The sequence below is a fragment of the Kockiozyma suomiensis genome, assembly GCF_038497685.1.
Source record: "Kockiozyma suomiensis strain NRRL Y-17356 unplaced genomic scaffold V2V93scaffold_4, whole genome shotgun sequence".
NCBI classification, from domain to species: Eukaryota; Fungi; Ascomycota; class Lipomycetes; order Lipomycetales; family Lipomycetaceae; genus Kockiozyma; species Kockiozyma suomiensis.
Window position 1 is genome coordinate 976,162 of NW_027117667.1, and position 26,514 is coordinate 1,002,675.

The 26,514-nt window shown below is 43.4% G+C and overlaps 13 protein-coding genes across 13 annotated transcripts; 7 read left to right on the forward strand and 6 right to left on the reverse strand.

Annotated features, from left to right (window-relative positions):
- The first annotated feature begins 6 nt into the window (after positions 1 to 6).
- Positions 7 to 1,762, forward strand: V2V93DRAFT_367067 (uncharacterized protein). Its single transcript, XM_066909474.1, has 2 exons — positions 7 to 638; positions 698 to 1,762. The coding sequence occupies exons 1-2, from the start codon at positions 73 to 75 to the stop codon at positions 1,698 to 1,700; spliced, it is 1,569 nt and encodes a 522-aa protein (XP_066767207.1). The 5' UTR covers positions 7 to 72; the 3' UTR covers positions 1,701 to 1,762.
- On the reverse strand, positions 1,701 to 2,676 carry V2V93DRAFT_367068 (PRELI-like family-domain-containing protein). Its single transcript, XM_066909475.1, has one exon. The coding sequence runs from the start codon at positions 2,596 to 2,598 to the stop codon at positions 2,044 to 2,046; it is 555 nt and encodes a 184-aa protein (XP_066767208.1). The 5' UTR covers positions 2,599 to 2,676; the 3' UTR covers positions 1,701 to 2,043.
- A 444-nt stretch (positions 2,677 to 3,120) lies between these two features.
- Positions 3,121 to 4,364, reverse strand: V2V93DRAFT_367070 (uncharacterized protein). Its single transcript, XM_066909476.1, has 3 exons — positions 3,522 to 4,364; positions 3,364 to 3,468; positions 3,121 to 3,295 (listed from the first exon to the last, which is right to left on the reverse strand). Exons 1-3 carry the CDS (start codon positions 4,306 to 4,308, stop codon positions 3,237 to 3,239), a joined length of 951 nt encoding a protein of 316 aa, XP_066767209.1. The 5' UTR covers positions 4,309 to 4,364; the 3' UTR covers positions 3,121 to 3,236.
- Positions 4,365 to 4,499: 135 nt separating this feature from the next.
- V2V93DRAFT_344840 (trehalase-domain-containing protein) lies at positions 4,500 to 7,162 on the reverse strand. Its single transcript, XM_066907869.1, has 3 exons — positions 6,898 to 7,162; positions 6,765 to 6,834; positions 4,500 to 6,704 (listed from the first exon to the last, which is right to left on the reverse strand). Exons 1-3 carry the CDS (start codon positions 7,051 to 7,053, stop codon positions 4,747 to 4,749), a joined length of 2,184 nt encoding a protein of 727 aa, XP_066767210.1. The 5' UTR covers positions 7,054 to 7,162; the 3' UTR covers positions 4,500 to 4,746.
- A 133-nt stretch (positions 7,163 to 7,295) lies between these two features.
- On the reverse strand, positions 7,296 to 8,631 carry V2V93DRAFT_379300 (uncharacterized protein; the record flags this gene model as incomplete). The annotated part of the gene is made up of 2 exons (XM_066912007.1): positions 7,296 to 7,927; positions 7,980 to 8,631. The coding sequence occupies 2 exons, from the start codon at positions 8,629 to 8,631 to the stop codon at positions 7,296 to 7,298; spliced, it is 1,284 nt and encodes a 427-aa protein (XP_066767211.1).
- Positions 8,632 to 8,771: 140 nt separating this feature from the next.
- V2V93DRAFT_367076 (uncharacterized protein) lies at positions 8,772 to 10,873 on the forward strand. The gene has a single exon (XM_066909477.1). It carries the CDS (start codon positions 8,867 to 8,869, stop codon positions 10,715 to 10,717), a length of 1,851 nt encoding a protein of 616 aa, XP_066767212.1. The 5' UTR covers positions 8,772 to 8,866; the 3' UTR covers positions 10,718 to 10,873.
- A 14-nt stretch (positions 10,874 to 10,887) lies between these two features.
- On the forward strand, positions 10,888 to 12,111 carry V2V93DRAFT_367079 (dynein light chain type 1-domain-containing protein). Its single transcript, XM_066909478.1, has 7 exons — positions 10,888 to 11,242; positions 11,308 to 11,330; positions 11,388 to 11,421; positions 11,479 to 11,513; positions 11,571 to 11,597; positions 11,673 to 11,742; positions 11,812 to 12,111. The coding sequence occupies exons 1-7, from the start codon at positions 11,182 to 11,184 to the stop codon at positions 11,874 to 11,876; spliced, it is 315 nt and encodes a 104-aa protein (XP_066767213.1). The 5' UTR covers positions 10,888 to 11,181; the 3' UTR covers positions 11,877 to 12,111.
- Positions 12,112 to 12,279: 168 nt separating this feature from the next.
- Positions 12,280 to 16,755, forward strand: V2V93DRAFT_367083 (DNA-directed RNA polymerase II subunit RPB2). The gene is made up of 5 exons (XM_066909479.1): positions 12,280 to 12,412; positions 12,472 to 15,941; positions 15,993 to 16,076; positions 16,130 to 16,185; positions 16,248 to 16,755. The coding sequence occupies exons 1-5, from the start codon at positions 12,403 to 12,405 to the stop codon at positions 16,294 to 16,296; spliced, it is 3,669 nt and encodes a 1,222-aa protein (XP_066767214.1). The 5' UTR covers positions 12,280 to 12,402; the 3' UTR covers positions 16,297 to 16,755.
- Positions 16,756 to 16,976: 221 nt separating this feature from the next.
- V2V93DRAFT_367085 (3-hydroxyacyl-CoA dehydrogenase) lies at positions 16,977 to 18,578 on the forward strand. Its single transcript, XM_066909480.1, has 3 exons — positions 16,977 to 17,227; positions 17,289 to 17,388; positions 17,449 to 18,578. Exons 1-3 carry the CDS (start codon positions 17,096 to 17,098, stop codon positions 18,159 to 18,161), a joined length of 945 nt encoding a protein of 314 aa, XP_066767215.1. The 5' UTR covers positions 16,977 to 17,095; the 3' UTR covers positions 18,162 to 18,578.
- On the forward strand, positions 18,373 to 19,260 carry V2V93DRAFT_185178 (mitochondrial 54S ribosomal protein mL53). Its single transcript, XM_066906962.1, has 4 exons — positions 18,373 to 18,568; positions 18,638 to 18,706; positions 18,763 to 18,882; positions 18,947 to 19,260. Exons 2-4 carry the CDS (start codon positions 18,652 to 18,654, stop codon positions 19,057 to 19,059), a joined length of 288 nt encoding a protein of 95 aa, XP_066767216.1. The 5' UTR covers positions 18,373 to 18,568; positions 18,638 to 18,651; the 3' UTR covers positions 19,060 to 19,260.
- Positions 19,261 to 19,514: 254 nt separating this feature from the next.
- On the forward strand, positions 19,515 to 21,589 carry V2V93DRAFT_396832 (uncharacterized protein; the record flags this gene model as incomplete). Its single annotated transcript, XM_066912532.1, has 2 exons — positions 19,515 to 19,727; positions 19,785 to 21,589. 2 exons carry the CDS (start codon positions 19,515 to 19,517, stop codon positions 21,162 to 21,164), a joined length of 1,593 nt encoding a protein of 530 aa, XP_066767217.1. The 3' UTR covers positions 21,165 to 21,589.
- On the reverse strand, positions 21,177 to 23,139 carry V2V93DRAFT_367090 (ATP-NAD kinase-like domain-containing protein). Its single transcript, XM_066909481.1, has 2 exons — positions 22,163 to 23,139; positions 21,177 to 22,110 (listed from the first exon to the last, which is right to left on the reverse strand). The coding sequence occupies exons 1-2, from the start codon at positions 23,003 to 23,005 to the stop codon at positions 21,301 to 21,303; spliced, it is 1,653 nt and encodes a 550-aa protein (XP_066767218.1). The 5' UTR covers positions 23,006 to 23,139; the 3' UTR covers positions 21,177 to 21,300.
- Positions 23,140 to 23,531: 392 nt separating this feature from the next.
- Positions 23,532 to 25,177, reverse strand: V2V93DRAFT_367094 (uncharacterized protein). Its single transcript, XM_066909482.1, has 2 exons — positions 24,611 to 25,177; positions 23,532 to 24,553 (listed from the first exon to the last, which is right to left on the reverse strand). Exons 1-2 carry the CDS (start codon positions 25,060 to 25,062, stop codon positions 23,746 to 23,748), a joined length of 1,260 nt encoding a protein of 419 aa, XP_066767219.1. The 5' UTR covers positions 25,063 to 25,177; the 3' UTR covers positions 23,532 to 23,745.
- Between the last annotated feature and the right edge of the window lie 1,337 nt (positions 25,178 to 26,514).

Sequence of the window (26,514 nt, forward strand, 5' to 3'; positions counted from 1 at the left end):
GGTACGCCCTATTCAATCGTTCCGCTCGCCTCTGGACTCAAGCGAAAAGGTGCTGGCTACGTAAAAACCAAAATGACAGTAATAATTGTCGGCGGGGGGATAATTGGGCTCTCTACAGCTTACTATCTCTCGCAGGCGTTGCCCGACCGTCAGCAGCAGCGCATAGTCGTCGTCGACACCTCCAGAAGATTGTTCACATGCGCCTCGGGGCGGGCAGCGGGTTTTTTAAGTAGGTCGTGGTTTTCGAAGCCATCTGCAAGCCTTGGAGAGCTATCGTTTGTGTTGCATGCTGAGCTAGCTGAAATTTACGGAGGAGCTGAGAAGTGGGGGTATCGGCCGTCGCAGGCATTCTCGGTCGCGCCTCGACAAGAACCCGAGGCTCTGACAAGTAAAGAGTACTATGCATTAAAAGCGGAAAGACTAAAAAAGCAGTGGAAATTTCGAATGGAGACTATAGACGCTGCTGGTCTACGATATACCAAAGGCACGACTAACCGGACGAACCGACAGCATTGGTTGCATGAAGAGTTAACGGAGGAACAAGAAGTATTTGCTGCTGAGCCAGACCCCCCAGACTGGCTATTCTGTGATAATGGCAACACATTTCAGATTTCCGGTGAAGGAGAATGTGCACAAATGTAAGTTATTGGTTCCTGTTACTTGCCAAGGACTACTAATAATAGAATCAAACGAATAGAAACCCATATGAGTTTTGTGAATTCTTATTAGACCAATGTGTCAAGAATGGCGTCGAGATTCTTCATCCGCATCAGCTTCACTCTACTGTAATCGATCAACAGACAGGAAAGCTTTTAAGCGCAGTTATCCGTAATCTTCATACGCAAATTGATACTGTTGTTGAGAATGTGTCTAATATTGTGATTGCTGCCGGAGCATGGTCCCCTCATGCTTTCTCATCGGCGTTTCCCAATGCGCAGTTTGTACCGGCCATCACGTCTTTGGCTGGATTTTCTATGGTTGTTTCGTCTCCTCTGTCGCCTTTTTTTGGCAAAACGCAAACCACAGATGAATTGAATAGTAGGACATCATCCTCTGCAATTGCTGAAGATGGAGTAAATACTGATATCAGCGATGTGTCGAGTTTAACATCTAGGAGCACGGTCAGCGGCGTTCAAATAGAATGTCACTCGGATTCAATAGACTTTTCACCTATACGTCAAGCACTATTTGTACGGTCGTCAATATACTCGCGGTGGTCACCTGAGATCTTTTCAAGAAGCAACGGCGAAATCTATATAGCCGGGTTGAACGAGCAGGGTTATCATACATTAAGAGTGGCGAGGGGAAGCATGGCCCCTCTACATATGGTCGGTCCTGCAGATGATTATCAGTCCGAGTCAGCAACAGAGGATAGCTCTGACAACGAATCAGACAATGCGGCAAAGAGACCAGGGGTGGATAAATTCAAAACTTTAGATGAAGTTGCGCGATCACTACTTGGTCCGGAGATAACTGTAATCAAAAGATCTGTTTGCTTAAGGCCAATCACGCCTCGAGGAGAGCCTATAATCGGTGAAGTGCCATCTGAGCTAGTAGGTGGAGCAAGAGGGGTGTACATATGTTCAGGACATGGACCCTGGGGGATTAGTTTATGTTTAGGTAGTGGAAAGGTGATTTCTGAAATGATTACGGAAGGATATGCTCGCAGTGCCGACGTTAGCAGGCTGGCTCCGATATGATCTAGTTCAAGTCATTATTGTAATATTTTGAAACAGTGAACCGGCGTCTAATCTAAACAAAATCTATATTTTGCAATGTAAACAACTTCGACGTGAGACTCGTCGACATCTTCTTTTGAGACTATTAACACAAATGAAGACCATGATGCTGATACCAAGAAGTGATTGTATCATTAAAGCCAATTTTGGATGTTGAATACACTTTTTAACCCAGATGCAGATGCCTTTTATCATATGCATAGCAAGAAAACCAATACCGAAAAGAATATAACGCATAAAAAGAACACTCAAAAATCCAATAAGCGCCGAAATGAAATAAAGATACAAGAGAAACCCGAAACATTTAAGCGGTATGAACCTCCTTGAACATACCATCAGGTACAGTACTGGCTAGCTTCTGTAGTACGCTTTCGAAGCCAATCTTGCCGATGGCGGCATTTTGTCTGAAACGCTCAACAGACCAGTCTTCAATTTTATTGCACAGCCGCTGGAAGGTGGCGTATGCTTCAATTCTGGCTGTCTGGTTGAATACAGTTTTGGAGGAGTCGGAAGAGTCGGGAGCGTAAACGCAAACTTCATTGACTGAGAGGAGATGATTCATGGTAAGATTGCACGAACGAAGAGCAAATGTTTTTTTGACGGGGTCGACTTCCGACACCTCGCGGACGTAAGAAGTATCACGACCCCCGACAATAGCAAGCAGCCATCGAGGAATTGGCTGCCGACATGTGATTAGACGCTCAGTGGTAAGGAGGCCAGTCTCGGGGTTGAGTTCGCGACGAAGGACGTCGACAGCCACGACGTGCGACGACATTTCGTTCGGATATTTCTTCCAGGCAGAAGCGGAGACGTAGTCCCACGGGTACTCAAAAGAGCATTGAGAGGAAACGAATTTCATGATGGAAAGAGGGGAGGGGGTCGATATGCGATAAGTCTGGACAAATTCCAGAATGCAGAAAGATTTTAGAAAGATTGCAGAGCACGATAAATAAATAGCGACGCACGCGAACACTGCAAACTTTTCGCACCGCCACCGCCACTCGCTACGGCAATGCACAACCGTGGAATTTCATAGAGCATGTGGCGCAAATCTTCCTGTGTCTCCCGACTGCCGGACGGGCTTCCGATTATTCCGTCGGCGCCAAATATTTTATTATTATTTAGCTGATTGTGTGAGCACAGAAGGTTGACGTAAGAACTTCAACTAATTCTGCGTTGGCACGAATAATGCGTCTGAGCAGTGTGTTGTTGTGCTGTGACATTTGCACATGGCGATAAGATGCCGGTCTTTCCTGTGGACGCCACTATCGATGGTATCAAAAGAATACTACTCCTATTTACTAGACTATTTACTAGACTATTTGATCCAGACTCTTTGATCTAGATTACTTGATCTTTACTTGATTTGCTACAGCACGTATTTGCATCAAGGTTGTTCAATTATTCTAGTCTCCAAGAAAATGAGTTTTCTGTTTCTGCCTGGAACTGGCACCTACGCACAACGATAGAAACATCTGTAATAGAAAAATATCTCCTCTACCGTTCGCCTGACTCATCAACATACTCTGCAATATCAGGCTGATAGGGTTTCAGTTCTAATCGAAGTAGACAGCGAGAAATTGTTAGTGCAAAAGTAGTAGAAGAAATGCAATTGTGTTCATACCATCATCATCTAGCATATATCCCGTAATGCCTCCGCCCGCTCGGTTTGGAGTATGTTTTGTCTTTGCTGATTTCTCAAACCGCTCTACAACTTCGTCCGCAGACACTGCTCAGCTTGTCAGTACTACTATGCTACTTTCTCCCATTAACAATACTTACCTGGCTCAATGCCAGCCTGCTCGACCAATTGCTTCCTCAGCATCGCAATATGCATCGTCAAAAGCATCGTATCTCGATTGCGCCGGCTCATCGCTTGATTCCGTTCATCCCGCATTTTGTTGAATTTCTTTTCGTATTTGGCCAGTTCCTCGCTTGCTCTCAGCACTTGTATCTTGCGCTCGTTCTGAATCATCCGTCCTGCTCTTACTTGGAGATCCTCTTGTCTGACCAGCAGATACCACACAGATATCATATATGCTGATAAAAACATTGTAAATGCAATAATAAGTGACCTTCTCCGCTCAACCAATAGTAATTTATAGATGCTGCTTTCGGAGCCTTCACCATATGCAGACTTCATAGAAGCGTCTCTGAAGTATAAGGGTGAAGTAATCGCACCATTATCCCCGCCTTTTGATTCCCTATTTGCATCCAAGCTCTGATTCACAGCCAGAGGTGCTTTCGTTGAATCACGATGGGATTCGTCGTACGGCTTTGGTGGATTTCGGGGATCTGAGAAGTGCCGCGGTAAGATTGCTGACGCATCTGTCAGCGAATATGGCTCGGGAGGACTATTCGGATCAGAAAAATAGCGTGGAAGAGCCTGTGATGAGCTATATTTGACTTCTGGCTTTGTAACGAATCTAGTACTTCGCATAGAGCCCGAGAGAAGACTGAACCGGCGCGAGGACAGTTGCCGCCGTAGAATCAGACGTGCACCTGGCATCCCTGATGCATGGATTGCTATTGATTGGCTTTTCAATACCGGGAGATATATTGAAGTCATATACTAGTTAATACGAGTTAAAACTTGAAACTCTTGGGAATGATTTTGTACAATTAACTGCCTATTCTACAACAAGGCTTTCTTTCCAAGACTAGATTTTGCTTCCGTGCGGCGCTTGGCTACAAGCTCGGCTGCAACTGATCAATACACCAAGCCTATGCCGTAGTTTTTACGCAGGATGGCCAATTCAGGCATTACATAGAGAATTATACATTATAAACCAGAAAGTTAGCAGATATGACTGTTTTGCTCTTTCCCAAAGAATATGCGAGCACCGAGCTGATTTTTTTTTATACTGCCACGTTTGGTTTGATTGGAGGAACAGATCGTAAATTATATCTGTTGTGTTTTTATTTGGACTGCTACCATGAATAATGTATACGAGGATTAATGCTAATAAACGAATAGTACGCAACCGGCGTGCTAATAAACAGTTTTTCAAATGTACGCGCTATAACTCGCGTAAAACAGTCCCGGAGGTGTTAGTGCTCCCAAGGCTCGCTTGGCATGACTGCTGATCTGAGTTAGTCCATAGTTGTAAGACGCATTAACCCATCCAAATCCTTCTTTTGCAACACCCTTGAAATCTGCACCCTGGTTTCCATACTCGGCGTCAACCCGGTGAGGATCAACTGGTCGCGTGACGTCGTACTTCTCAACCACAATACCATTGAAATCCACAAAAGCTTTTGTTATCATGTAAAGCCATCGATAAATTAGTCTCGAGGCATCCTCCTCGTAACCATACCGGATCAGACCACCCCAAGCAAGAATCTGCTGCGGCGCCCAACCGTAAGGATAATCCCATTGACGATTAGGCCGATCGAGTCCAACCTCACCTCTCGACTTTTCAGTACCAGACACAAGTCCTCCAAATTCTTCAAATTTGGGGATCGCATCTGCCACCAGACGAGCAGCCTGCTTCGGTGATGCCACTCCGGCCCACATGGTCCAGAACGTAGTTGCTGACTCGTAGTCCGACTGAGTTTGCAAAACCGTATCGTAATCAAAGTACATCCCAGCTTTTTCGTTCCAGAGATATTGGTCAATAAGGATCTTTCGTCGCCTCGCTCGTCGATCCCATGCCGCACTGTTCTCAACGCGGCCATCATCCATCACAAGTCTATCACCAAATTTACGGCGAATAGTACGTGAAATATCGACCTCGTATTTGTATAATAAGCTGTTCAAATCAACGGTGGCAAGATTCGCACAACGCTTCTCTAAACGATACGATGTATCATGACCTGACTCGCGAACCGCTCGATCATGAAGGAAATATTCATCTAATTCAGGCTCTTTTATAACACCATCATTATATCTGGTCTGAAATTCTGAGAGGGAAATTCCATGTTTAGTAGCGTACGGCTCAAGTATATGCTCGAAATGAGAGGGCTCCGTCTCCGGTGGAATACCAATACCATCTGGTCGATATCGCGATAAACCAGATACTGTATCTAGTCGAGGTGCACTCATCCAGACTTCCAAGTACTCTTTAATAGCTGCTTTGATTGCCTCCTTCAAAAAGTCTAGAGCACCTGGTTCGTGTTGAATCTTGTCATAAACCCGCAGCGCCATGTCTGTTAAGAATGGCGGCTGTGTACGAAGTAAGTAATACGAGCGATTAGCGTTCAATATTTTCCCGTAATGCTTGATCTCAAATATAAAGTTTTCCACCATTCCCTTAGCTAGTTCTGGTCGATTGTCAACAATCAAGCCTAAGGACATCATATAAGAATCCCAACCATAAAGCTCGTTGAATCTTCCACCAGGAACTACAAACGGCTTGCCTCGAAGAGTAGGCTGTCCAGTAAATTCGTCAAATACATGGTCCATCGCAAGAGCAAGCAAACCCGGCTTGGAGTTTACGGATTTCATCCACTCTGCAGTAATAGTCTGTGGCAGATATTCGACTTTTAGGCCAAAATCTGCTATTTTCTGTCCAGCTTTCGTATAATATTCGAACTGCTCAGTTTCTCCGTACGGAACGTATATACGAGGACTTTGATCTTCGGATCGGTTTTTAGGATCAACTGCGACGATCTCTAGTAATGCAGCATCAATTCTTCTGGTGAGAGAATCCCAAAACTGAGTCCTGATAAGTCTGGAAAGTCGGTGGACGGGATTCTCATTTAGCCTCTGCTCATCAAGAATGATCGATTTACGGCCATATTCCTTTGCAACAGTGAGCTCCTGAAGCAGATTGGAAAGCATATAAGTACCGCGAACGTCGTACTTGTGGAAACCATTCGAATTTGCGGTGCCGAGCTGCAGAACTTTGGGACCAAGGTCTTCAATCGTAATCTGCATATTTCCATCTGTGTCTTCCGACTCGAGAAGAGATTTCAGCGTAGAGTCGACATCGATCAAGAATTTTCGAGGCATCAACTGTTCGTCTATAATTGAGAGAAAGTCAGACTCTTCAAAAGTAGAGAAATGCAAAAACAGAATGTTACCTTGCGAGGCGCGGCGTCGTGGAACTGGCTGGAGATCAGGAATATCGCGAGTACTAGATCGGGTATTGACCTGTGATTGGCACTGACGTTAGCAATTAAACTAATCATAACGCAAAATATATATCATGTATACCGTAGACATTGTTCTTGTACGTGCCAATCTGCCATGCTGAGTGCTCACATCGCGATCTGGGCCGTAATAAATCTGAGCAACTGAATACGGATCGACTGATCCCGCTGAAGAGGTAGAAGACTTGCGCGATGTCTGCGCTTCTGAGAGGTCCGCCATACTCAAACGCGCCTATTACTGCAATACTCGAAGATCGAAGAGAAGAACGCTAAGTATGTATGCTAAATGTCGTTATGAGTGTTTTTCTCGTCGCATCTGTGTAATGGAGTTGCATCTTTCAGGTTCGGCTGCCCTTGCCCTAGTATGATATCGACTACGTAGATATTACATCATCATTTCCGCTTCGTTACAGAAGCCTTCCGATAATAATGGAATGATATAAACTGATATTCTAGAGAAAACTAATGATATATTTCCGCGTTTCCGGGACAGTTCTCAGCCAAATCGCCTGCACTCTCGTAGCGGCAGCCACACCAGAAACAGTAGTTGTATGTCGTTCGCATATACTCTGTGACCTTTTCCAGTTTCTCAGCAGGACTCATATCAACAAACGCTTCATATTCCGCATTGTTTTCATTGTCGTTATCGCCATCCTCTTCTTCCTCGTTATCTGAACCCTGCTCTATTTGTGCTGCTGCCTGTTTATCACTTTCGCTGCCGCCTTTCGTTACTTCTTCAATTGTCTCTAAGCGCTCCATAATCATTTTTCGCAATAAAGCCTCCTGTGCGGCGTCTCGATCATTAATTACTAGCTCCCGCCATAAATAATTGATATCTCGAAGACGTGGAACTGTAGCTCCTTTCAAATCAGACGAGTAATACACTAGCTCAAGCTCTGGTCTGTCAGCAATGTCTAGCTCTCGACACACCTTCTGTGCGGCAAGCACTTGAGCTGATATATGCTTCTCAGTATGTTTAGTAGTTATGAAATCAGAGTAATTTTGATTTTGCAAATCGTCTTCCTGCCTTTTAGCTTCTGTTGCCTGATGTAGGAGAGCGCGCTGTGCAGTGTCCATCCCAATGCCATTTCGGTCTGTCATCATCGTTAGCAAGAATTATAGCAATCTCTCTGGAAAACTCCGTACCGTATTTTAAGTTGGGTCGAATGGGCTCTATTGAAGTTTGCGGGCCGCTGCTTCTTCCTAGTGTCTTCCCAGGAACGAATCCCATCTTCTTCATTATTCCGAGTGCTATATTAGAAGACGATCCTCTTTCATCATCTTTCTCATTGTCTGAAACGCTAATAATTGGCGTATCTAGGCTTTGTTTTAGTTTCTGACGCTGAGCTTCTTGAGGTGCAAGTGGGCGTGATTTCTGATACTGATTCCTCTCGCGGTTGCGCCGGCGTTCACTGTAAGTAATATCCCGTGAGTCCTGCAAAGGACTATCGGAAATTTGCATTTTCATATAGTCATCCTCCTCTTCGCTGTCTCCACTTTGGCCAGAGCTGCCCTCAGTCTCCTGTAGCGGCGCCTCAGAATCATGATCTGACTTTCTCAAAGCCGAATTTGCCTCTTCTTGCTCTGATCCAGGTAGAAATCGAGGTTTCCAGCTTGATTGGCAATTCTTGGAAACTGAGATTGGTACTCTTCCAGCCACAGTGTGCTGCTCGCTGTTTGGAACACTACTCGCAGTCAATGCGGTATCAGTATCGTCGCTATCGTCCTCACGATCAAAGACACTCGCACCCAGCCTGCGTCTTTTTGTTCGGTTATTGTGGTCAAACGCCTTTCGCATTTCCTCAAAATCTCTCTGCAATCTGTACGAGCTGAAATGAAGTAAGGAATGTGAGAGGAATTGCACATGGAGTAACGCAAAATGTGCCCTTACCCGATGTTAGTAAGCTTCTATAGTTCACGATCCCAAGGGTCGGCGGTCAGGGAAACCAGCTTCTGTGGACGACGCAATCTTCTGTGGACGCAATAGCTTTGTAAGATTTTGATATTCTCGGCTTTGAGTATTTCTTTAGGATATGGCTTCTCGAGCCCCTGTTCTTCGGCCGGTTGCTGGTCCGGCAAAGTACTTCTTCTCGCTAAATAAATATTCGGCAGCTGCACCAACAACGCGAGCAGACATCTCCGAAGCACTGCTGGATCTACTCACCCAATCAGTAAAGCAAAATTTTTCAGGTGTTGCGGATGGCAATGATTTGGAGGAGAAGGATGATCGAGATGGCTCAGATAGTCTTGCATCTGATGCGCTTCCGGCTCGCGTTTCCAACAAATCAAAGAAGCGTGAAGCTCGAAGAGAGAATAAGCAGCAGCTTCATGAGCCTCAACGGGCAGTAGCGAACCCAGGTGCAACACTTCCAAAGCCTCCTCAGCGAACGTTGTATTGGTTTGAGAAATATATTTGGTTTTTGTCAAGTGATGGATACTTAGTCTTGACATCGCGCTATTCTCATCAAACTGCTTTATTGCTAACCCGACATTTGAAAGCAAATGATGTCGTTGTCTCTGCTGATGTTCCGGGTGCAAGCTTAACGGTAGTTAAAAACTATTTGCGTAATTCTGATGTCATTCCCCCGAGCACACTGACACAAGCATCCACTCTTGCATTGTCGACGTCTGTAGCTTGGGACTCGAATGGGTTTGCTCAAGGTTGGTGGGTCCGCTCGTCTGCCGTCAAAGTTAATACGAACGTTGAAGAAGTCCTTACCGCTATGTCTGTCGAAACTAATAAAGACGAAAACGGAGTAGATTTAATTTTGATGGTGGATGTCGAAGACAAGATGAAGAATGCCATCGGTCCGGCACCTCTAATAATGGGATTTGGCTTTTTGTTTCTTCTTGACGATGAGAGTGCAAAAAAATATGGCCGGTCGAAACTTCTTGATATCCCGTCTAATTTTGCGTCATCTGAAGAAGAGAATGGCCAAACTGAAGAGGTTTCTCTACATGATTCAGAAGGCGAAGAGGATGATAAAGATCATAGTGATTTCTCTGCTAATGTCAGCGATGGATCTGACGAAGGTTTTCTTGACGATAATCTTCAGAGCGACAGCGACAGCGAATCGGAAAACAATGATATTGAAACGGCAGCAGGCTCAGGTATATTAAAGCAGAGCGAACCTGTTACCCTTCCTCGCGGCAAAAAATCAAAGCTGAAGAAAATTCAGTTGAAGTATGCCGATCAAGATGACGAAGATCGTGCTCTACGAATGACAATTTTGGGATCGGCAAATACAGCTTCTCGTAGACGCGAAGCGGAGCAAGCTCGTCAAATGCGCAGGCAAGTACGTGAAGCTGAAGAGCAAGAGCAGAGAAAGGCCCAAGAAGTAGCTCAATTAAAGAATCGAGACCGCAGAAAAGAAGCTACAGAAGCACAACGGATACCTGTACGCGCAGATGTATTACTTGTTTACGACGACAGTGAAAAAGAAGAAATTGTGCCAAGGGAGAAGTTTACTGGGCGGCCGAGTCGAGAAGACATCTTGATATCAGCGATACCTATTTGTGCTCCATGGCCTGCTCTGCACAAAGTCAAGTATAAAGTCAGATTACTTCCTGGCGTAGGAAAACGCGGTAAAACGCTCAAGAAGTGCCAGGAGTGGTTCATGAGGGGTATGGGCGGGCAGCCTGATAAGTCAGAGATCGATATTGATCGTGCATGGCCCAAGGAAATACAGCTGATTGGTGCTCTGGCAGATTCAGATATAGCTCTTCCTGTAGGAGTACAAAAATTTAGAGCGGCTATTCCAGCGGCAAAAAGTGCGGGGGGGAAACCACCGAAGCAGTCGACTTCTAAGAAAGGAGGAGCGGCATCATCATCACAAAAGAATTCCAAGAGTGCTAAATCGAAGCGTGGGAAAAAGATGTACTAGATCAATGTAGCATGATATTATTGTTTTAAATTGTAAAGTAGTATTTAGAAGCAGTGCACCTGTATCTGTGCTTCTTTTCTGCGCTTAAGCTTGTGCTTAAATCATTAATATTCGGCAATATCGATACGGAAATTTTCAAGAAAACTAAAAGCTTACACAAAATAATTGCAAATAGTCTATCTCAATTCTGCTTATAACGTTAATAGCTGTAAAGTCTAGTAGTAAGGTTATTATCTTAGTACAATATTATACCCCCTTCTGATCGTTTGTTGCATGCTTAGGGTTAAGCTTTCTCTTCGTGCTGCTCACAATATCTATTATCTTGAAATTTAGCAGCTGTTCGCATATTTCTACTATCCACATCCAAGTTGAATCCACACCTTTTTTAATCTTCAATTTTTCTGCGTGAAATTTTCAAACGCTGATTTAAAAATTTCTGCATCCTCCTCACGTCGCAGACGCTAATGCCGGAGACTGCAAAAGACACCAGGACGCCGGCCAGCAGTGGACAATGGGACGGCAAAGGTGCGTAATTTGGAGAAGTTATCTGTGTTTTAGAAACAAGTAATCTGATGTATCATTTTGTTCAGCAATTGTTAAGTCAGCCGACATGGTAAGCGCTTGAGGGGTAGAGAAAATATTCGTAAAGCATGCTAACATGATCATACAGTCGGAAGACATGCAGGAGACTGTGATTGATTTAGGTATGACATGGCATCAACTAGCTAGAACTTGGAACATTTATTTAGATATTCATATAGCTGTGCAAGCCATGGAGCGATATAATATTGAGAAGGTTTGTGAGCTTTGTCACTGATTTGTAGTGATCTATACTGAAATTTATTTTGTATAGGATATTGCAGCGCATATTAAAAAAGAGGTGAGCTTTATATAATCGGCTGTCATTTAATCTTACAAGAAGTCTATTGAATGTACGAACAAGCACGATTCATAGCTCGATCAACGTTTTGGACAGACCTGGCATTGCATTGTTGGCAGAAACTTCGGAAGTTATGTTACCCATGGTATGTTCTATCTTTACCTCCCCCGAGAATCCATGGTACTTGATTACTAACGGTCGCATATGTATGCAGAGACTCGGCATTTTATATATTTCTATTTGGGACAGATTGCAATCCTGGTGTTCAAAACAGCTTAGTGGTATCGATTGCGGACATGAATCATTTTAAGGAATATTATACAATGCAACAAATACAATTAAAACATTGCCTAGCGCAGAGTAGCATCAGCCATGATTTGAATAGAAACGAATGAGCAAGAAATATGTCGCGCTATACTATTATGAACCCTGACGCTCAGATATTTCCACAATTTCAGTTGTAATACGTATACTACAATTTCATAGCGCCCAAGAAAGATTTCTCAACCCCTATGATAATGCCTAGTCTCTCTGTAATGTAAACAAATACAGAAGAAAGAACTGTAAGATCTGCGGACCACTATAAACGCCGAATAGGGTTAGGTCAAAAGTAGTAGTATTGAGCACCACGTAAATTTCAGCATGATAGTTCTATGTCCAGACTAACTTTGTTTTCCCTCGCGCTCAGTCAGCTCCTGCTCAATTTCCTAGATTATCCAGTATTCCATCCAGGATTGCTAGATTGCTAGAGAATTCGTTGTATAATATTAAGATTATTATATAATTGCAATTTATTTGGAGAAAAATGGCGGATGGTATGAAGAGGCTTATGTTTCTGTCCAGGTCTAGTCGATCTAACATCGGCCTTTACTAGAATATGATGATCCTTACGGTTACGACGAGGCATCCGAGATTACAGCTGAGGACTGCTGGACCGTGATTTCGTCGTTTTTTAACGAAAAGGGTCTTGTCTCTCAACAGCTAGAGTCTTTCGATGAGTTCATTCAAACAACAATCCAAGAACTCGTGGTTGAAGAACCCACCCTCACCCTTGATCAGCCTGCACAGCACACAGGTCCGGATGGCGACATTAATAGACGATACGAAATCACGTTTGGCAAAATTTATTTATCTAGACCGACGATGACAGAAGCTGATGGTAGCACGCACCCTATGTTTCCTCAAGAAGCCCGATTACGAAATCTTACCTACTCTTCCCCGTTGTATGTTGAAATGACTAAGCGATCTCTTTTTTCTCGAGACGGAGACCTTGCTCCAGGCCAAGATGTTATCTGGGAAGCTGAGACTGAGGATATACCAGAAGAAGGGGATAACAAAGTTTTTATTGGAAAGGTTCCGATGATGTTAAGATCGCAATTCTGCATGCTCAGATGGCTCAAAGAACATGAATTTTACGATGTTAATGAGTGTCCTTATGACCAAGGTGGCTATTTCATCATCAATGGTTCTGAGAAGGTTCTAATCGCTCAAGAGCGCAGCGCAGCAAATATTGTGCAAGTTTTCAAAAAGCCTGCTCCATCGCCCGTTTCTTATCTAGCGGAAATCAGATCAGCTATTGAAAAAGGGTCTAGGCTGATCAGTAGTATGCAGATCAAATTGTACGCCAAAGGTGGTTCCGAAAGAAATGTGGGCTCCACCATTAAAGCTACTCTTCCCTACATTCGAAACGATGTCCCTATAGTCATTGTCTTTAGAGCTCTTGGTGTGGTGCCTGACGGCGACATTCTTGAGCATATTTGTTACGATCAGACTGATTGGCAGATGTTGGAAATGCTGAAGCCTTGTATTGAAGAAGCGTTTGTGATTCAAGATCGCGAAGTAGCGTTGGATTTTATTGGCCGTCGTGGAACGATGATGGGAATAAACAAAGAGAAGCGTTTGAGATATGCTCGAGACATTATGCAGCGTGAGTTATTACCTCATATCACTCAGAGCGAAGGATATGAGACACGAAAAGCCTTTTTTCTGGGATATATGGTCCATAAAATGTTGCAATGTGCACTGGAAAGACGCGAATTAGATGATCGTGATCATTTTGGGAAAAAGCGTCTTGATTTAGCTGGTCCCTTGCTTGCTAATCTTTTCCGCATTCTTTTCAAGAAGCTCACCAGAGACGTCTATAAATATATGCAGAAGTGTGTCGAAACAAACCGAGATTTCAATCTGACTCTTGCAGTCAAGCCCAATACCATCACTAATGGTCTCAGATACTCACTGGCTACTGGTAACTGGGGTGAGCAGAAGAAAGCTATGTCATCTCGAGCTGGTGTGTCGCAAGTGCTTAATAGATACACTTTTTCTTCAACTCTTTCGCATTTGCGACGTACCAACACTCCCATTGGTCGTGATGGAAAAATTGCCAAGCCTCGTCAGTTGCATAATACTCATTGGGGTCTAGTTTGCCCAGCAGAGACTCCTGAGGGTCAGGCATGTGGTTTGGTCAAGAACTTGTCCCTAATGACTTGTATTTCAGTGGGAACTCCATCACAGCCCATTCTTTTCTTTCTCGAGGAGTGGGGTATGGAGTCACTCGAAGATTATGTGCCTCATCTAAATCCCAATGCTACCCGTGTTTTCGTGAACGGAGTATGGATTGGAACTCACCGTGAACCGGCGCAGTTGGCCGATACCATCAGATCTTTGCGCAGACACGCAAATATCTCATCTGAAGTCAGCATCGTGAGAGATATCAGAGAGAAAGAATTTAAGATCTTTACTGATGCTGGCCGCGTGTACAGGCCTCTCTTTGTTGTTGATAACGATCCAGCAAGTCCCAGAAATGGCGACCTAGTGTTACGCAAGGAGCACATCAACCGCCTTTTAGAGGATTTTGACTCTACTGAAGAAGACCGCTACGGTTGGAGTTCGCTAGTCAGCGAGGGAGTGGTTGAGTATATAGATGCCGACGAAGAAGAAACCGTCATGATTGCTATGACGCCTGAAGATCTGGAGCTGTCGCGGCAGATGAATGTGGGTGCTCCTGCTGCTGAGAATCTAGACCCTTCACATCGTGTTAAGTCAGCTACTGGAGCGCATACATGGACACATTGTGAGATTCACCCGAGTATGATTCTGGGTATTTGCGCTAGTATTATCCCGTTTCCAGACCACAACCAGTCGCCCAGAAACACCTATCAATCTGCTATGGGTAAGCAGGCTATGGGTGTTTACTTAACGAATTACGGAGTGCGAATGGATACTATGTCGAATATTCTATATTATCCTCAAAAGCCACTTGCTACGACTAGATCTATGGAATACATGAAATTCCGAGAGCTTCCTGCAGGGCAGAATGCTATTGTAGCAATTCTTTGTTACAGCGGTTACAACCAAGAAGATTCCGTCATTATGAACCAGAGTAGCATTGACCGTGGACTTTTCAGAAGTTTGTTTTTCCGCTCGTACATGGACCAAGAGAAACGAGTCGGTATGGCGGTCGTTGAGGAGTTTGAAAAGCCAATTCGTGGTAATACGCTTCGCATGAAGCACGGTACTTATGACAAACTGGATGATGATGGCTTGATTGCTCCGGGAGTTCGGGTGTCTGGAGAAGATATCATTATAGGAAAAACTGCTCCAATTCCTCCAGAGACTGAGGAGCTTGGACAGCGAACGCAATTTCATACAAAGCGAGACGTTTCGACGCCTTTGCGAAGTACTGAGAGTGGTATTGTGGATCAAGTGCTTTTGACTACTAATGGAGAAGGTTTACGATTCGTCAAGATTAGAATGCGCACAACCAAGATCCCTCAAACTGGTGACAAATTCGCCTCTCGTCACGGTCAGAAAGGTACTGTCGGAGTGACGTACAAGCACGAAGATATGCCATTCACGGCAGAGGGCATAGTTCCAGATATTATTATCAATCCTCATGCCATCCCGTCGCGTATGACTGTTGCACATTTGATTGAATGCTTGCTTAGTAAGGTTTCTTCGCTTTCAGGATTAGAAGGAGATGCGACACCATTTACCGATGTCACTGTCGATGCCGTGTCGAAATTATTGAGAGAGCATGGATACCATTCACGAGGATTTGAACTGATGTATAATGGCCATACTGGTAAGAAACTGATGGCTCAGGTCTTCTTGGGTCCGACATATTACCAGCGGCTGCGTCATATGGTGGATGATAAAATTCACGCTCGCGCTAGAGGCCCTGTCCAGATTCTTACTCGCCAACCAGTGGAAGGTCGCTCGCGTGATGGTGGGTTACGTTTCGGAGAGATGGAACGCGATTGTATGATTGCGCATGGAGCTGCAGCGTTCTTGAAGGAGAGATTGATGGAGGCATCGGATGCCTTCCGTGTTCATGTTTGCGGCATTGTGAGTGCCTTTCGTTCTATAATTTTGCGACAGTTTGCTAATGTAGAACAGTGCGGATTGATGACAGTTATAACCAGCTTAAAAGCGAACCAGTTTGAATGCAGAGCGTGTAAAAACAAAACAAATATATATCAGGTACGTCGCCTTTTGTGATAAGCGATTACTGAGCTATGTTCTAACGGATGTAGATCCATATACCATATGCAGCTAAGTTGCTTTTCCAGGAGCTGATGGCCATGAACATGTGAGTTTGTTATATATATTCGAGAAGATTTATGAACGAAGAACTAATTCCTCAAATCATAGTGCACCAAGAATGTATGCGGATCGTTCAGGACTTTCTGTCAGACAATGAAGAATCAAAATAAAAAAGGCAGTGTTCTAATATGGGGGACTGGTTGGATATCGCAGTGTGAATCCATAAATGTGATCTTGAAATGTACATTGGCATTAGAACCCGATTGAATTTAGCACACTAAAAATCGTTAAAGCCTATCTTAGAACAGGTTAGTCGTCAATTGATTTAAGATTAAAATCAAATGAAACACATATACAATTTATGCGTTTCATTTTAAATAAACCAGAGCTACAATATAACATCAAATGAGTTACATAAAATAATAGCCTCTTTCGAAGGGCTATGGTTGGGAATCAGTTATATCAGGAAAAGTGTCATACTATTACGATAACTAACTCAACCAATATTAACAATTCTATTCTATCTGTTTATAACATGTTAATACATATAATGCGATCGGACTATGAAATTAGTCTATATCTCCTTGCTGCACACCCTTGTAAATGACCTCATCACATGATATGCACCTGAGTCTACTTGAACTTGTAAGCTCACCTCAATATATTCTGAGCTATAATCCGAATCCTCTAAGATACATATATATATCAGTCCGAAGACGAATATGTTTTACCTTAAAAACTAGCCGACTCCACAAAGTAAATTTTTGGTCATTAGAATCTTTGGGTTAGGTGTTTATAAATTTGTTTTTGAGTTCTGCGGGGAGCTGTGAATTGCCGAGGAACGAGATCAATATCATGTGTATCTCTTGCCGTAGCTAATTTCTTTCAGCTACCGCTACAGCTACAGTTTTTTTTTTCTGAAATATCGACTACTCCATTGAAGTCGGTGATTTAGAATGCTTAGAAGTGTTTGTGTTTGCAAATTGCCGGCGCGTATTCATTATACTCCGTCGAGACTATTCAGTAGCGGGACAAGGCCGGCATCATACAATGTTAAGAACTTGGCAGTGATTGGAGGGGGTCAAATGGTTCGTTTTACGGTAATATCGACAATTAAACCCGATGACTGACTGACTGTGCGGAATCTAGGGTCTTGGGATAGCATTAGTAGCTGCCTCGGTAGCAGATCTAAATGTCACTGTGATCGACAACTCGCAAGCGTCTCTTCACAAAGGCATCAGCTTCATTGGTAAATAGCTAAAATCTAATCTGAATAGTCAGGAGTTTGCTATTGCTAACAAATTTCTAGACAAGCTGCTGAGCCGAGATGTTGCTAAGGGACGCTTAACTGAAGAACGATTAGCCGAGGTGAAAGGGATGATAAAACTGACGACAAATTTTGAAACGATCAGTGAGTCCGACTTTATAATAGAAGCTGTACCTGAAATTGTAAGTCTCAAGCTTGAGATATTTAATCGGCTTGCTCAGGAGGCGCCCGCGCATGCAATTTTGAGCACTAATACCTCTTCGATATCTATTACAAAAATTGCTGCTTCAGCCTTAGGCGCTGAAAATAGGGTGATTTCGACGCATTTTATGAACCCGGTCCCTGTTCAAAGAGGAGTCGAGATCATCACTGGATTGCAAACATCTCAAGAGACGCTTGATACTGCCATGACCCTTGTCGAATCTATGGGGAAAATCCCTAGTATCTCATCTGATAGTCCAGGATTTCTGGCTAATCGTATATTGATTCCTTATATCAATGAAGCAATCATTTGTTTGGAAACTGGTATAGGATCAAAAGAAGACATTGATAGTATAATGAAAAATGGATGTGCCATGCCTATGGGCCCACTGGCATTGGCAGATTTTATCGGCCTAGATACCTGTCTAGCTATTATGAATGTACTGTATGCAAATACTGCGGACTCAAAGTATCGGCCCTCCGTCCTTCTGAGTAAGATGGTCGATGCTGGTTGGCTTGGTAAGAAAAGCGGTAAAGGATTCTATGAATACTAAACTGAGCTGTCATCCATTATTCAATCTTGACTGTGGTTGGAGGATCCAAGGAGCACTACATTAACGCACGTATATAGTATTAAATATTTGCTTGTTTAAATAAGGTGATTGTGAGCTCTAGATAGCCTGCAAAGCTAGCTGAAATGGAAAGAAGCAGCAGCGTTGCTAATCTGGCACCTTCTTTTAACCTGTTGCTGAATACCGTTAGCGGTTAGTCAGTCCAACTCGATTTGTAGACTTTGGTTTCTATTTTATTTTCCTTTTTTTATTTTTTTTTTGCCAATTCAGGAAACAGCATTTAGCAAGGAAAGACTAGATAAATTTGAAGAGAGCTGGTTATGAGCATCTCATCGACAGCGACTCAAAAGTCAAATGTTAATAAATTGATTTGGGACAAAGCTACTCGAGTACTTCGGAAACATTGTTTGCCACATTCGGTCTTTGTATTCTAACGAGATATACATCGGAACACCTAGAAAATTTTTTTAAAATGATCACAAAATATATTCAATCGGCTATCGTGCGATTTGACCCGTTAACGAAAGGTGATTAAGTGACAAAATCCAAGAACGGGAATTCTATTAACGACTATTTCTATTAGCCAAACCTGCTCGCATTTTTTTATCTCTTATACCTCCGTACGCACGAACAGCTATCAAATTAGACACAATTTTTTTGGACAAGGCATCTACTGGCAAACCGTTGATTTCAGTCACATTCAGTGCGTATAAATGAAATTCGGTATTAGTAAGTTGCCACAGTAACTGACATTTTGTGCTCTACAGAAGACGGAAACATCATTGAGGCAGACCCGACGAAAACATCAATCGATGCCTTTGTTTCTCAGATAGACCGCTACTCGGAAGGCTTGTTATTACAAGAGCAGCTGAAAAATTGAGTACTGCTTACGAACACGTTTTACCATGCAAGAGCTTTACTTCTTTACCTGGATATATTTATTGTTACGCCAAAGTCTTGCGGCAGATCATATCAAGGCTGTTGTCGAATGCGGATGCAGGAGAACCGCATCATTGTAATATAGCAGAAGAACACAGACTTTGAATCAAATCTTTGAAAATTTGTGGAAGCTTAACAATAACAAACACGCAGGTATAATCGTATGTTGAACAACAACAGCAATCCATTAACTTCCACACAATGTAGACGACTCATCTATGCCATACCTCTTTAATTCAAATTATTGCGACGTTGCGGGAGAATTTACGATATATAAGACAAACTGTTATTAGATTGGCGACAACTTGGGGGATACGATATCACGTGTTACTCTGTATAGTCAGTCATCCAGCCATCTTGCTGTATCGAATTCAGGCTGTCGACATACTTGCCACCATGCCTAAAAGACGAAGCGAGGCTTTATCTCAAAATCCCAACTGTTCCAAACGACTTCGGCGAAGGGACATTACTAGGCGTGGTAATGGCAGTTTCTTAGATCGTTGTAGTGACGAAGCTATACTACTGATACTATCGCATCTATCTGCTAGCGATTTAACAGTATGTTCCAGGGTCTGCAGGAAGTTCAACTCGATAGCTAACGACTCCTCGGTATGTATCCTCTTTTCCGATTATACTTTCAAATGCGTGTACTAATTATTTGTCCAGGTTTGGAGAAATTTGTTTTATAGGACCTTTATTGAGCCACGAGAGTCGCGCAATATAAACCGACTAAGAAGTAATCACCACCAGGCTAGCAGCTGGTTTCTTCGCCACACTCTACATGAGCCACGGATCGATTGGAAATCATCATATAAACTTCGTTATAATTGGCATAAGGGTCGCTGCTCCGTCGACGCTATAGATATGTGGAAAAGTGAAAGCACTGATAGTGATATGCTTGTGAACGACTTAGTAGTGAGATTCCGTGGCCGGAATCTTATAACTGCCGATTCTAAACACGGTTTGAGAGCATGGGACGCAGAAGGATTTGTAATAGCCACAAAGAAGCTTCCACAATACTCTGATAGTGAACTAAATATACGGTATGGCGATCCGTCGGCGTTATATTTATGCTCACTATCGGGCGCAATCCAGAGCGTCAATTTCACAGTGCTGGTGGGATTCAAGAATGGGGGATTTGCCATTTACACTGTCAATATTTCTGCACCTGATATCTTGACATTGCGCTATACTCATCCGCCGTATGCACAGGACGACCCAATAGCGTCAGTCGTTTACGAATATCCGTTTCTCGCCACTCTCTCGAAAGAAAAGGTAGTAGAAATTTTCAAATTTGAAGCCCCTGATCATTCTGATGACAAAAATTCAACTGGTTCTCCTTGCTTCACAACTGCGTCACTAGTTACGTCCTTGAAATCGCAATCAATATCAGGGCCAATATCTCTGTCAATGCGCAAAATTGCAAACTCAGACAAAATATATGCTACCATCGCTTATTCCCATCCTATAATTACCAGCTCGGAATGGACCGTTGCTATACAAGAACTTGAGCTGGATAGTCGCCAGGGGCTAACGCGTCTTCGAGCTGCTAGTGCGCCTCCTCGAAGTCCATCGTCGCTGTTCACCTCTCGTCTATGGGCCTCGAGCACTGATTCTAGAGATGTTTATTTACAATTACTGTCCCCGAAGTCTCCTACCTCCTTGGCGTATACGCATCCATTTCTTCTTACCTCGCATGCAGACAACAGTCTTGTCTCATATTTGGTCGAGAGCACTAGTACTAAGCTTTATATCAAATCAGGCGAGAGGTTATGGGGCCATACCAGGAGCGTGGCAAATGTTCAAGTTAAAGCGCGAGGGAAAGCAGTCAGCGTGTCTACTGATGGTGAAGAGATCCGAGTGTGGGATCTGGAGCCTCTATCGGCAGGCCGATTGAATCAAGATAGTGTACAATTGCAAATAGTAGGACAAGATTGCAAGAAAAGCAGAACACTAGGAAAGTATCTGGATTTCGACGATGAAAGAGTAGTTGTTGAAGAGGAAAGTCAGGCAGGTAAACGAGTGATGCTTTATGATTTTACATAAGGATAGCAGGGATTTACAGAGTAGACGTTTAATAATAATGATTCTGATGTTTGTTAATGTATGCGTATGCTAACACTTGTTCTCTTTTCTGTATCAGTGTTTTCACATTCGCCAACACCATTTTAATGAGAAAAATTTAAAGGGCATCGAAAGGCTTCTGGACTACTTTCCGCTGATTCCAATTCAAAGTTGTGCTTAGACTTTCAAACCAATCACTTCCTAGCTTGCGGTTTTGAATCATTGGGAAAGGAAACCTTGAAGCACTTATTGTAACATAATCGCCTTGTTTGAGCTCGACGCGATCCTTACCATCGAAACTGCACATTGCAGAAGTTCGGGCGTTGTATGGGACTCCAATGCGGAGAACAACGTTGTCTGGTATGACCAGTGGCCGAAAGGATAGAGAATGAGCACATATAGGTGAAATTAGAATTCCAGGAATATCAGGATGCACCAATGAACCTCCGGCAGAGAGCGAATACGCAGTAGACCCAGTTGGTGTGGCAATAACTATACCATCGGCCTCTACTGTTGTTATATGCTCGTCATCAACATAAACCTCTAATGTGCACATTGTCCCGTTTGGCCCTCGGTCAATGACAACATCATTAAGAATGCTTGCGGTGTTACAAGGCCGGTGCGACTCTTTCGTTTCCACAGTATCTAGAATTTCAGCAGATAAATCCCTATAACAGTTCTCAGATGAAAGAATACCGCGGGTGTTTCCATCTGGATCATGGATCTTGGAAGCCATTATAGTGCACTCAAATCGCATCCGCAACGACACGATAACTCCTTCGATCGTCAACATATTAACAACGTTGGTATAACAGTCAAATGCAAACTTCGTCAGAAAACCAAGGCTTCCCAGATTGAAACTAAGCACAGGAGGAACGATTCGCTGAAATAGTGTGCTGGTGTAGAGTACAGTCCCGTCGCCACCCAACTATCAATAATCAATATTTATCAACGAACAGAAAAAGTAGCAATTATCTTACTGTAATGACAAGATCAAACATCTGTGGATGCTCACGACACAGTTCTGCATTCCAGTAGCGCAAGCGATCTTGTCGGGACGGGTCATCTCTTGTCAATTTAGCCGAGTCAAAGTGAGAATTGTCTCGCAGCACCTGCTCCACGTATATAATAAATTGCTGATGAGGATGTTGATGTTCGAGCATCCAGTCGACAAACTCGGCAGTTTTGCTGATTGTATCTTTATCCCAGATTTTGGCGACAACAATAATTTTCTTTACTCGCATTTTAATTCGCAATGTTCCTAGATACTTACTCAAATCTCTCACACTAAAAGCCATTTCCGCTAACTGTTTCTTTGTGAGAGCTCTTGAATATTGAACTTGAGACTTATCCGCTATTGCGTAGTGCGTTTTCCCGGTGCTCGATGTAGTATCCTTGGTAATTTCTGGGGGAGGTGATATTGAGTGTCGATGAGGCACCCGAACTGGGCGTGATCCGGAATCCGCAGGATTTGAAATATATCCATCTTCTTCTATATCAGAATCGCCATCAATAAAAGATGAGCGCCTCCATTGAAGAGACCGGCGCCTGGTCTCCCGTTCGTTGTCGAGTAAGGCGTGCAGTAGACACCCACTGCGGGGTGAAAGGCCAGCAAGAAGTTCACTAGCTCCCATATTTGCGAGAGAATCTCGTCGACGGCGTGAAGTCATTTTATGCTTGGTATCAACTAGAATTTCAACACCGCGTCCATCGCCGTCTGAGGATGTGTTATCCGCATCTTCGTAGTTTTCAGAGTGTGCAGCCATTGCTGGAGGAATTGGATCAAGAGGACCAGGAGACAGTGAGCGCGCAGTAGCAGCCATATTCAGCGGACTAAAACGTGAATTTTTTTAAAAGTAAATGGAATGCAGTATCGTATCCCTTGGAGTGGACGATTAACAATAAACACCGGGCAGAAACCCAGCGAGATCATCTACGGCTCATAAACGTTATTATGGCACATACGTGAAGATCTGATTCGGATGCACCGGCCCAACTTAATTTATGGAACATTCAAATTATAGACATTCATTCAGCCCAATGAGAGGACCAAGATATAGATTTTTTATTCATCAATTATTTTTGGGTTAGTCAGAGAACCAAACAATCTTATTCTAAATTTAAATGGTGGCAATATATTTCATAGCCATCGGCTAGATAGTCTCACTGCCACTGGAAGCAATATCACGGGCAGGAATCTAACAACTGCATATTGACAAACCAAAAGATTGAGCAACTAGTGAGAGAAGATACTATTAAGTCCACTCTCAGTCAACATACTGTCTCATTCAATCTTCTGATTTCCGCCCTAATCATTCGTTACACAGGATGGTCATCTACAGCAAGAGACAATTGATAAGCCCAATTTTATTAACTAATTACAAAATGATGATAGGTGTATACATGTCACTATTGTCCGGCAGCTTTCAGAATCAGCTTTCGGAATACGCTCGTATCAACAACAGCGACCGACCTTTTATAGCCAATAGCCAATTGTTCAACCCGGACACCAAATCCAATAATATTATAACAGGACAAATAACAATAATATTAACATATTCTACTAGAAAGAGTCGGCTGCTCCTTCTTTAGGAGGCGCAGCAGCAAGGGCTGCGGGTGCTAGTGAGTCAGCAGCAGCAACCGCAGGAACAACGTTAAGAGAACCGGCGACAGGATCCACAGCCACATCTGACTTTGGAGCGTCTACACGGACATTTGACCAATAATGCTTCTCATTTTCCCAATAGTCATCAACCTCTAAATCAATCGCCATTTGCTTACGGACGCTCCATTTCAGTCCCGCACTGTGACCTTTCATATTTCCAGAGCCTATAGTGCGTCCAGGATCTTGAGTTCGCAAGTTGGTATCGCGCTTTCCATCGACCTTCCATTCAGACATTAAAGGAGGAACGACTGACCAGCCATGAAGTTCACCGTCTTTGAAGAGTGTAGCAATAGAGCGGTCCAGAGTGTCCGTCAGCTCCTTGTAAGACAAATGGTAGAGAAGACGCTTTGCTCCGCTGTAAGTGACGGCAAATGAGCTCAACCCAACAGTATCGTAGGTAGGTACAACTACTCGAGACTGAGTCCAAGCATTTGTAGCTCTCAAAAGAGGCTTCCAACAAAAATACCCATTTGAACATCCGTTGTTCACAGTTTCAATATCAGCACGGTACGCGTCAGTATAAGACAAAAAGGCCTTATCTCGTGGCGCAGGCGCAACATTGACTTGAGAAGCTGCGAAATGTATCATATCCCAATCTAGTCCGTAGGGAGAGTGGCGCATCTCGTGAGGCGAAAATGGCCGACGGAGAGGCGAAGTGCGAAGAGCTTGAGCTAATGAGGTGAGCTGCGATCGGACATGGATGTCCCTAGACAAATAGCAAGTAAGTATAAGGCAGGGAAAGGGATGCAATGTTAAGCCTTACCAGTCAATGTCGTCTTCCAGAACAAGAGCAGTCTCGATTCTATTTTCCACAATGTATCGGAAAAGATCCATATGACTTCGCCAACTACCGATGTAGGCATGATATTGTTCCGTCATCATTTTTTTTAAACCAGGGCCGAAAGGATACGCCCGTTCGTCAACCTCATCGGTCCGAACTCCGCTAATAACGTTTGTTATAGTGATGTTTGTGTGGTCTGCAATAAGTGTAATCGCATCTCTACGATCAGTGCGAGAAGGAAGAGAAAGCAGTAAGATAGCACCAAAGCCCAGTGTAGAATTCTGAATATCGAGAAGTGCGTCATGGTTTGATGATAAAGAGAGAGATGAGGCCGAGGCCGAGTCTCTGGAAGAACTTGTGAGAATGAAGAGAAGAAGTCCTAGCAGAAGTGCAGCAGCCACTCCACTAAGTGTAGTCTTCCGGTAAGTGAGCATTGCAATCTACTCGGCTCTGAAGATTGCTATGCAAATCATAAGCACAAGGCAATCCAGGAGGAGGAAGGGTTAAAGGATTAAAAGCAGGAAAATTCCAAAAAGAACAAAAATTAAATCAACGGAGGCGTTGGATGGTTTTATAAAAGGCCCCCGTTTGAACGGAGATACCTTTGAACAAAACTCAATTTTCAACAATTTTCAACTCTAACTAGTGCATGCCAGGCGACTTATTTTTTGCAAGTATTCTTTGCTGCACCATAAAACACGAACGAACATTTACCAACCAAATGCAATCTCGTTGACAAAAAACACAAGCCGCTGGAGCCAACATTGGGGAGAAATGATAGCAAACGAGACAAACAACCGGTCGCTCAGTATGGCTGCAGCCGCTGAGCCGCATCGTCCTGGGCTTGCTTACGCGTTAAACAGAATGCGTAAAGAGTTTCTACAAAAAAGGGTTTTTGAAAGAGCGATCGTTCTTAGATGGCTGCAGCCGTTAAGCCACAATGTAACGTCCCCGGCAAGCGCTTACGCGGAAACAGAATGCGAGCACATAATAGCAAAAGGACCATGTAGGAGATAAACACAAGGTTCCACTCATGCCCCTCCGTGTTGGACCGTACCAGATTCGATTCTCTTGGCCGTCCATTCTCGCCATCCATTTCCAAGCTCGCAACTTCTGATATTCCCCACCCATCCCCGGGCTTTGAGCTTGACCTCAAAACCTTGAATCAAAATTTTCTCAAAAGGACCAGCATCTACAAAAGGACCTATTTAGCTATCGGCTAGATTGCTACTCAGACCAGACCCGTAGACTAAAGGCACACAAGCTTACTATGTATTCAGAGAGGTCGCAGCATGATTGCATGACATTGGCTGCATCCGATAATTTAACGTTTAAGAGACCCTTCTTATCGCCAGATATTTAATTAATCACCTCGGGCCTGCGCTTTAGCATCACGAGACCCAATTTTCTTGCTTCCTTGCTTCCTTACTTTCTCAGTTTGAGACTTGAAGTATAGCACTCTGAACGGTTGTGACTTTTGAATGTCATAATTTTGATTGCCGATTTATGCTAACTTATATGATCACATAGCAATAAAATGTGTGCGCGTTCATGATTTCTTGGCGCGTATGCACAAGTATGCACAGTACGCGAGGGTTAGGGGGTTTAGTTGTCTTAAACTGGCTCTTTAATCTCGGGGAAATTGAATAACTCTTGAAAGGCATTCCGAAACCGGTAATGGGATCACTCAATAGTTCTAGAGGATTTTTACCGTAATTAGAATCAATGACTTTATATTTTGGATAGCACAAATTTTATTATATATAATGATAGTGAAATTCAGCGTAAAATGTAGGGTTTAGTAGGGTTTAGTAGGGTTTAGTAGGGTTTAGTAGGGTTTAGTAGGGTTTAGTAGGGTTTAGTAGGGTTTAGTAGGGTTTAGTAGG

Bases quoted from the DNA above. Each gene is read 5' to 3' on its own strand.
- V2V93DRAFT_367067 (XM_066909474.1), top strand. From the start codon at position 73: ATGACAGTAATAATTGTCGGCGGGGGGATAATTGGGCTCTCTACAGCT. The intron at 639-697 runs GTAAGTTATTGG...TCAAACGAATAG, and splicing joins GAAGGAGAATGTGCACAAAT to AAACCCATATGAGTTTTGTG.
- V2V93DRAFT_367068 (XM_066909475.1), bottom strand. From the start codon at position 2,598: ATGAAATTCGTTTCCTCTCAATGCTCTTTTGAGTACCCGTGGGACTAC.
- V2V93DRAFT_367070 (XM_066909476.1), bottom strand. From the start codon at position 4,308: ATGACTTCAATATATCTCCCGGTATTGAAAAGCCAATCAATAGCAATC. The intron at 3,469-3,521 runs GTAAGTATTGTT...CAAGCTGAGCAG, and splicing joins GCAGGCTGGCATTGAGCCAG to TGTCTGCGGACGAAGTTGTA. The intron at 3,296-3,363 runs GTATGAACACAA...TACTTCGATTAG, and splicing joins ATATATGCTAGATGATGATG to AACTGAAACCCTATCAGCCT.
- V2V93DRAFT_344840 (XM_066907869.1), bottom strand. From the start codon at position 7,053: ATGGCGGACCTCTCAGAAGCGCAGACATCGCGCAAGTCTTCTACCTCT. The intron at 6,835-6,897 runs GTATACATGATA...TGCCAATCACAG, and splicing joins GTACAAGAACAATGTCTACG to GTCAATACCCGATCTAGTAC. The intron at 6,705-6,764 runs GTAACATTCTGT...TCTCAATTATAG, and splicing joins ACGACGCCGCGCCTCGCAAG to ACGAACAGTTGATGCCTCGA.
- V2V93DRAFT_367076 (XM_066909477.1), top strand. From the start codon at position 8,867: ATGGCTTCTCGAGCCCCTGTTCTTCGGCCGGTTGCTGGTCCGGCAAAG.
- V2V93DRAFT_367079 (XM_066909478.1), top strand. From the start codon at position 11,182: ATGCCGGAGACTGCAAAAGACACCAGGACGCCGGCCAGCAGTGGACAA. The intron at 11,514-11,570 runs GTTTGTGAGCTT...TATTTTGTATAG, and splicing joins AGCGATATAATATTGAGAAG to GATATTGCAGCGCATATTAA. The intron at 11,743-11,811 runs GTATGTTCTATC...ATATGTATGCAG, and splicing joins CGGAAGTTATGTTACCCATG to AGACTCGGCATTTTATATAT.
- V2V93DRAFT_367083 (XM_066909479.1), top strand. The intron at 15,942-15,992 runs GTGAGTGCCTTT...AATGTAGAACAG, and splicing joins GTGTTCATGTTTGCGGCATT to TGCGGATTGATGACAGTTAT. The intron at 16,186-16,247 runs GTGAGTTTGTTA...CTCAAATCATAG, and splicing joins GAGCTGATGGCCATGAACAT to TGCACCAAGAATGTATGCGG.
- V2V93DRAFT_367085 (XM_066909480.1), top strand. From the start codon at position 17,096: ATGCTTAGAAGTGTTTGTGTTTGCAAATTGCCGGCGCGTATTCATTAT. The intron at 17,228-17,288 runs GTTCGTTTTACG...TGCGGAATCTAG, and splicing joins TGATTGGAGGGGGTCAAATG to GGTCTTGGGATAGCATTAGT. The intron at 17,389-17,448 runs GTAAATAGCTAA...ACAAATTTCTAG, and splicing joins CAAAGGCATCAGCTTCATTG to ACAAGCTGCTGAGCCGAGAT.
- V2V93DRAFT_185178 (XM_066906962.1), top strand. From the start codon at position 18,652: ATGATCACAAAATATATTCAATCGGCTATCGTGCGATTTGACCCGTTA. The intron at 18,707-18,762 runs GTGATTAAGTGA...TATTTCTATTAG, and splicing joins ATTTGACCCGTTAACGAAAG to CCAAACCTGCTCGCATTTTT. The intron at 18,883-18,946 runs GTGCGTATAAAT...TGTGCTCTACAG, and splicing joins GTTGATTTCAGTCACATTCA to AAGACGGAAACATCATTGAG.
- V2V93DRAFT_367090 (XM_066909481.1), bottom strand. From the start codon at position 23,005: ATGGCTGCTACTGCGCGCTCACTGTCTCCTGGTCCTCTTGATCCAATT. The intron at 22,111-22,162 runs GTAAGATAATTG...GATTATTGATAG, and splicing joins TGTTTGATCTTGTCATTACA to TTGGGTGGCGACGGGACTGT.
- V2V93DRAFT_367094 (XM_066909482.1), bottom strand. From the start codon at position 25,062: ATGCTCACTTACCGGAAGACTACACTTAGTGGAGTGGCTGCTGCACTT. The intron at 24,554-24,610 runs GTAAGGCTTAAC...CTATTTGTCTAG, and splicing joins CTGGAAGACGACATTGACTG to GGACATCCATGTCCGATCGC.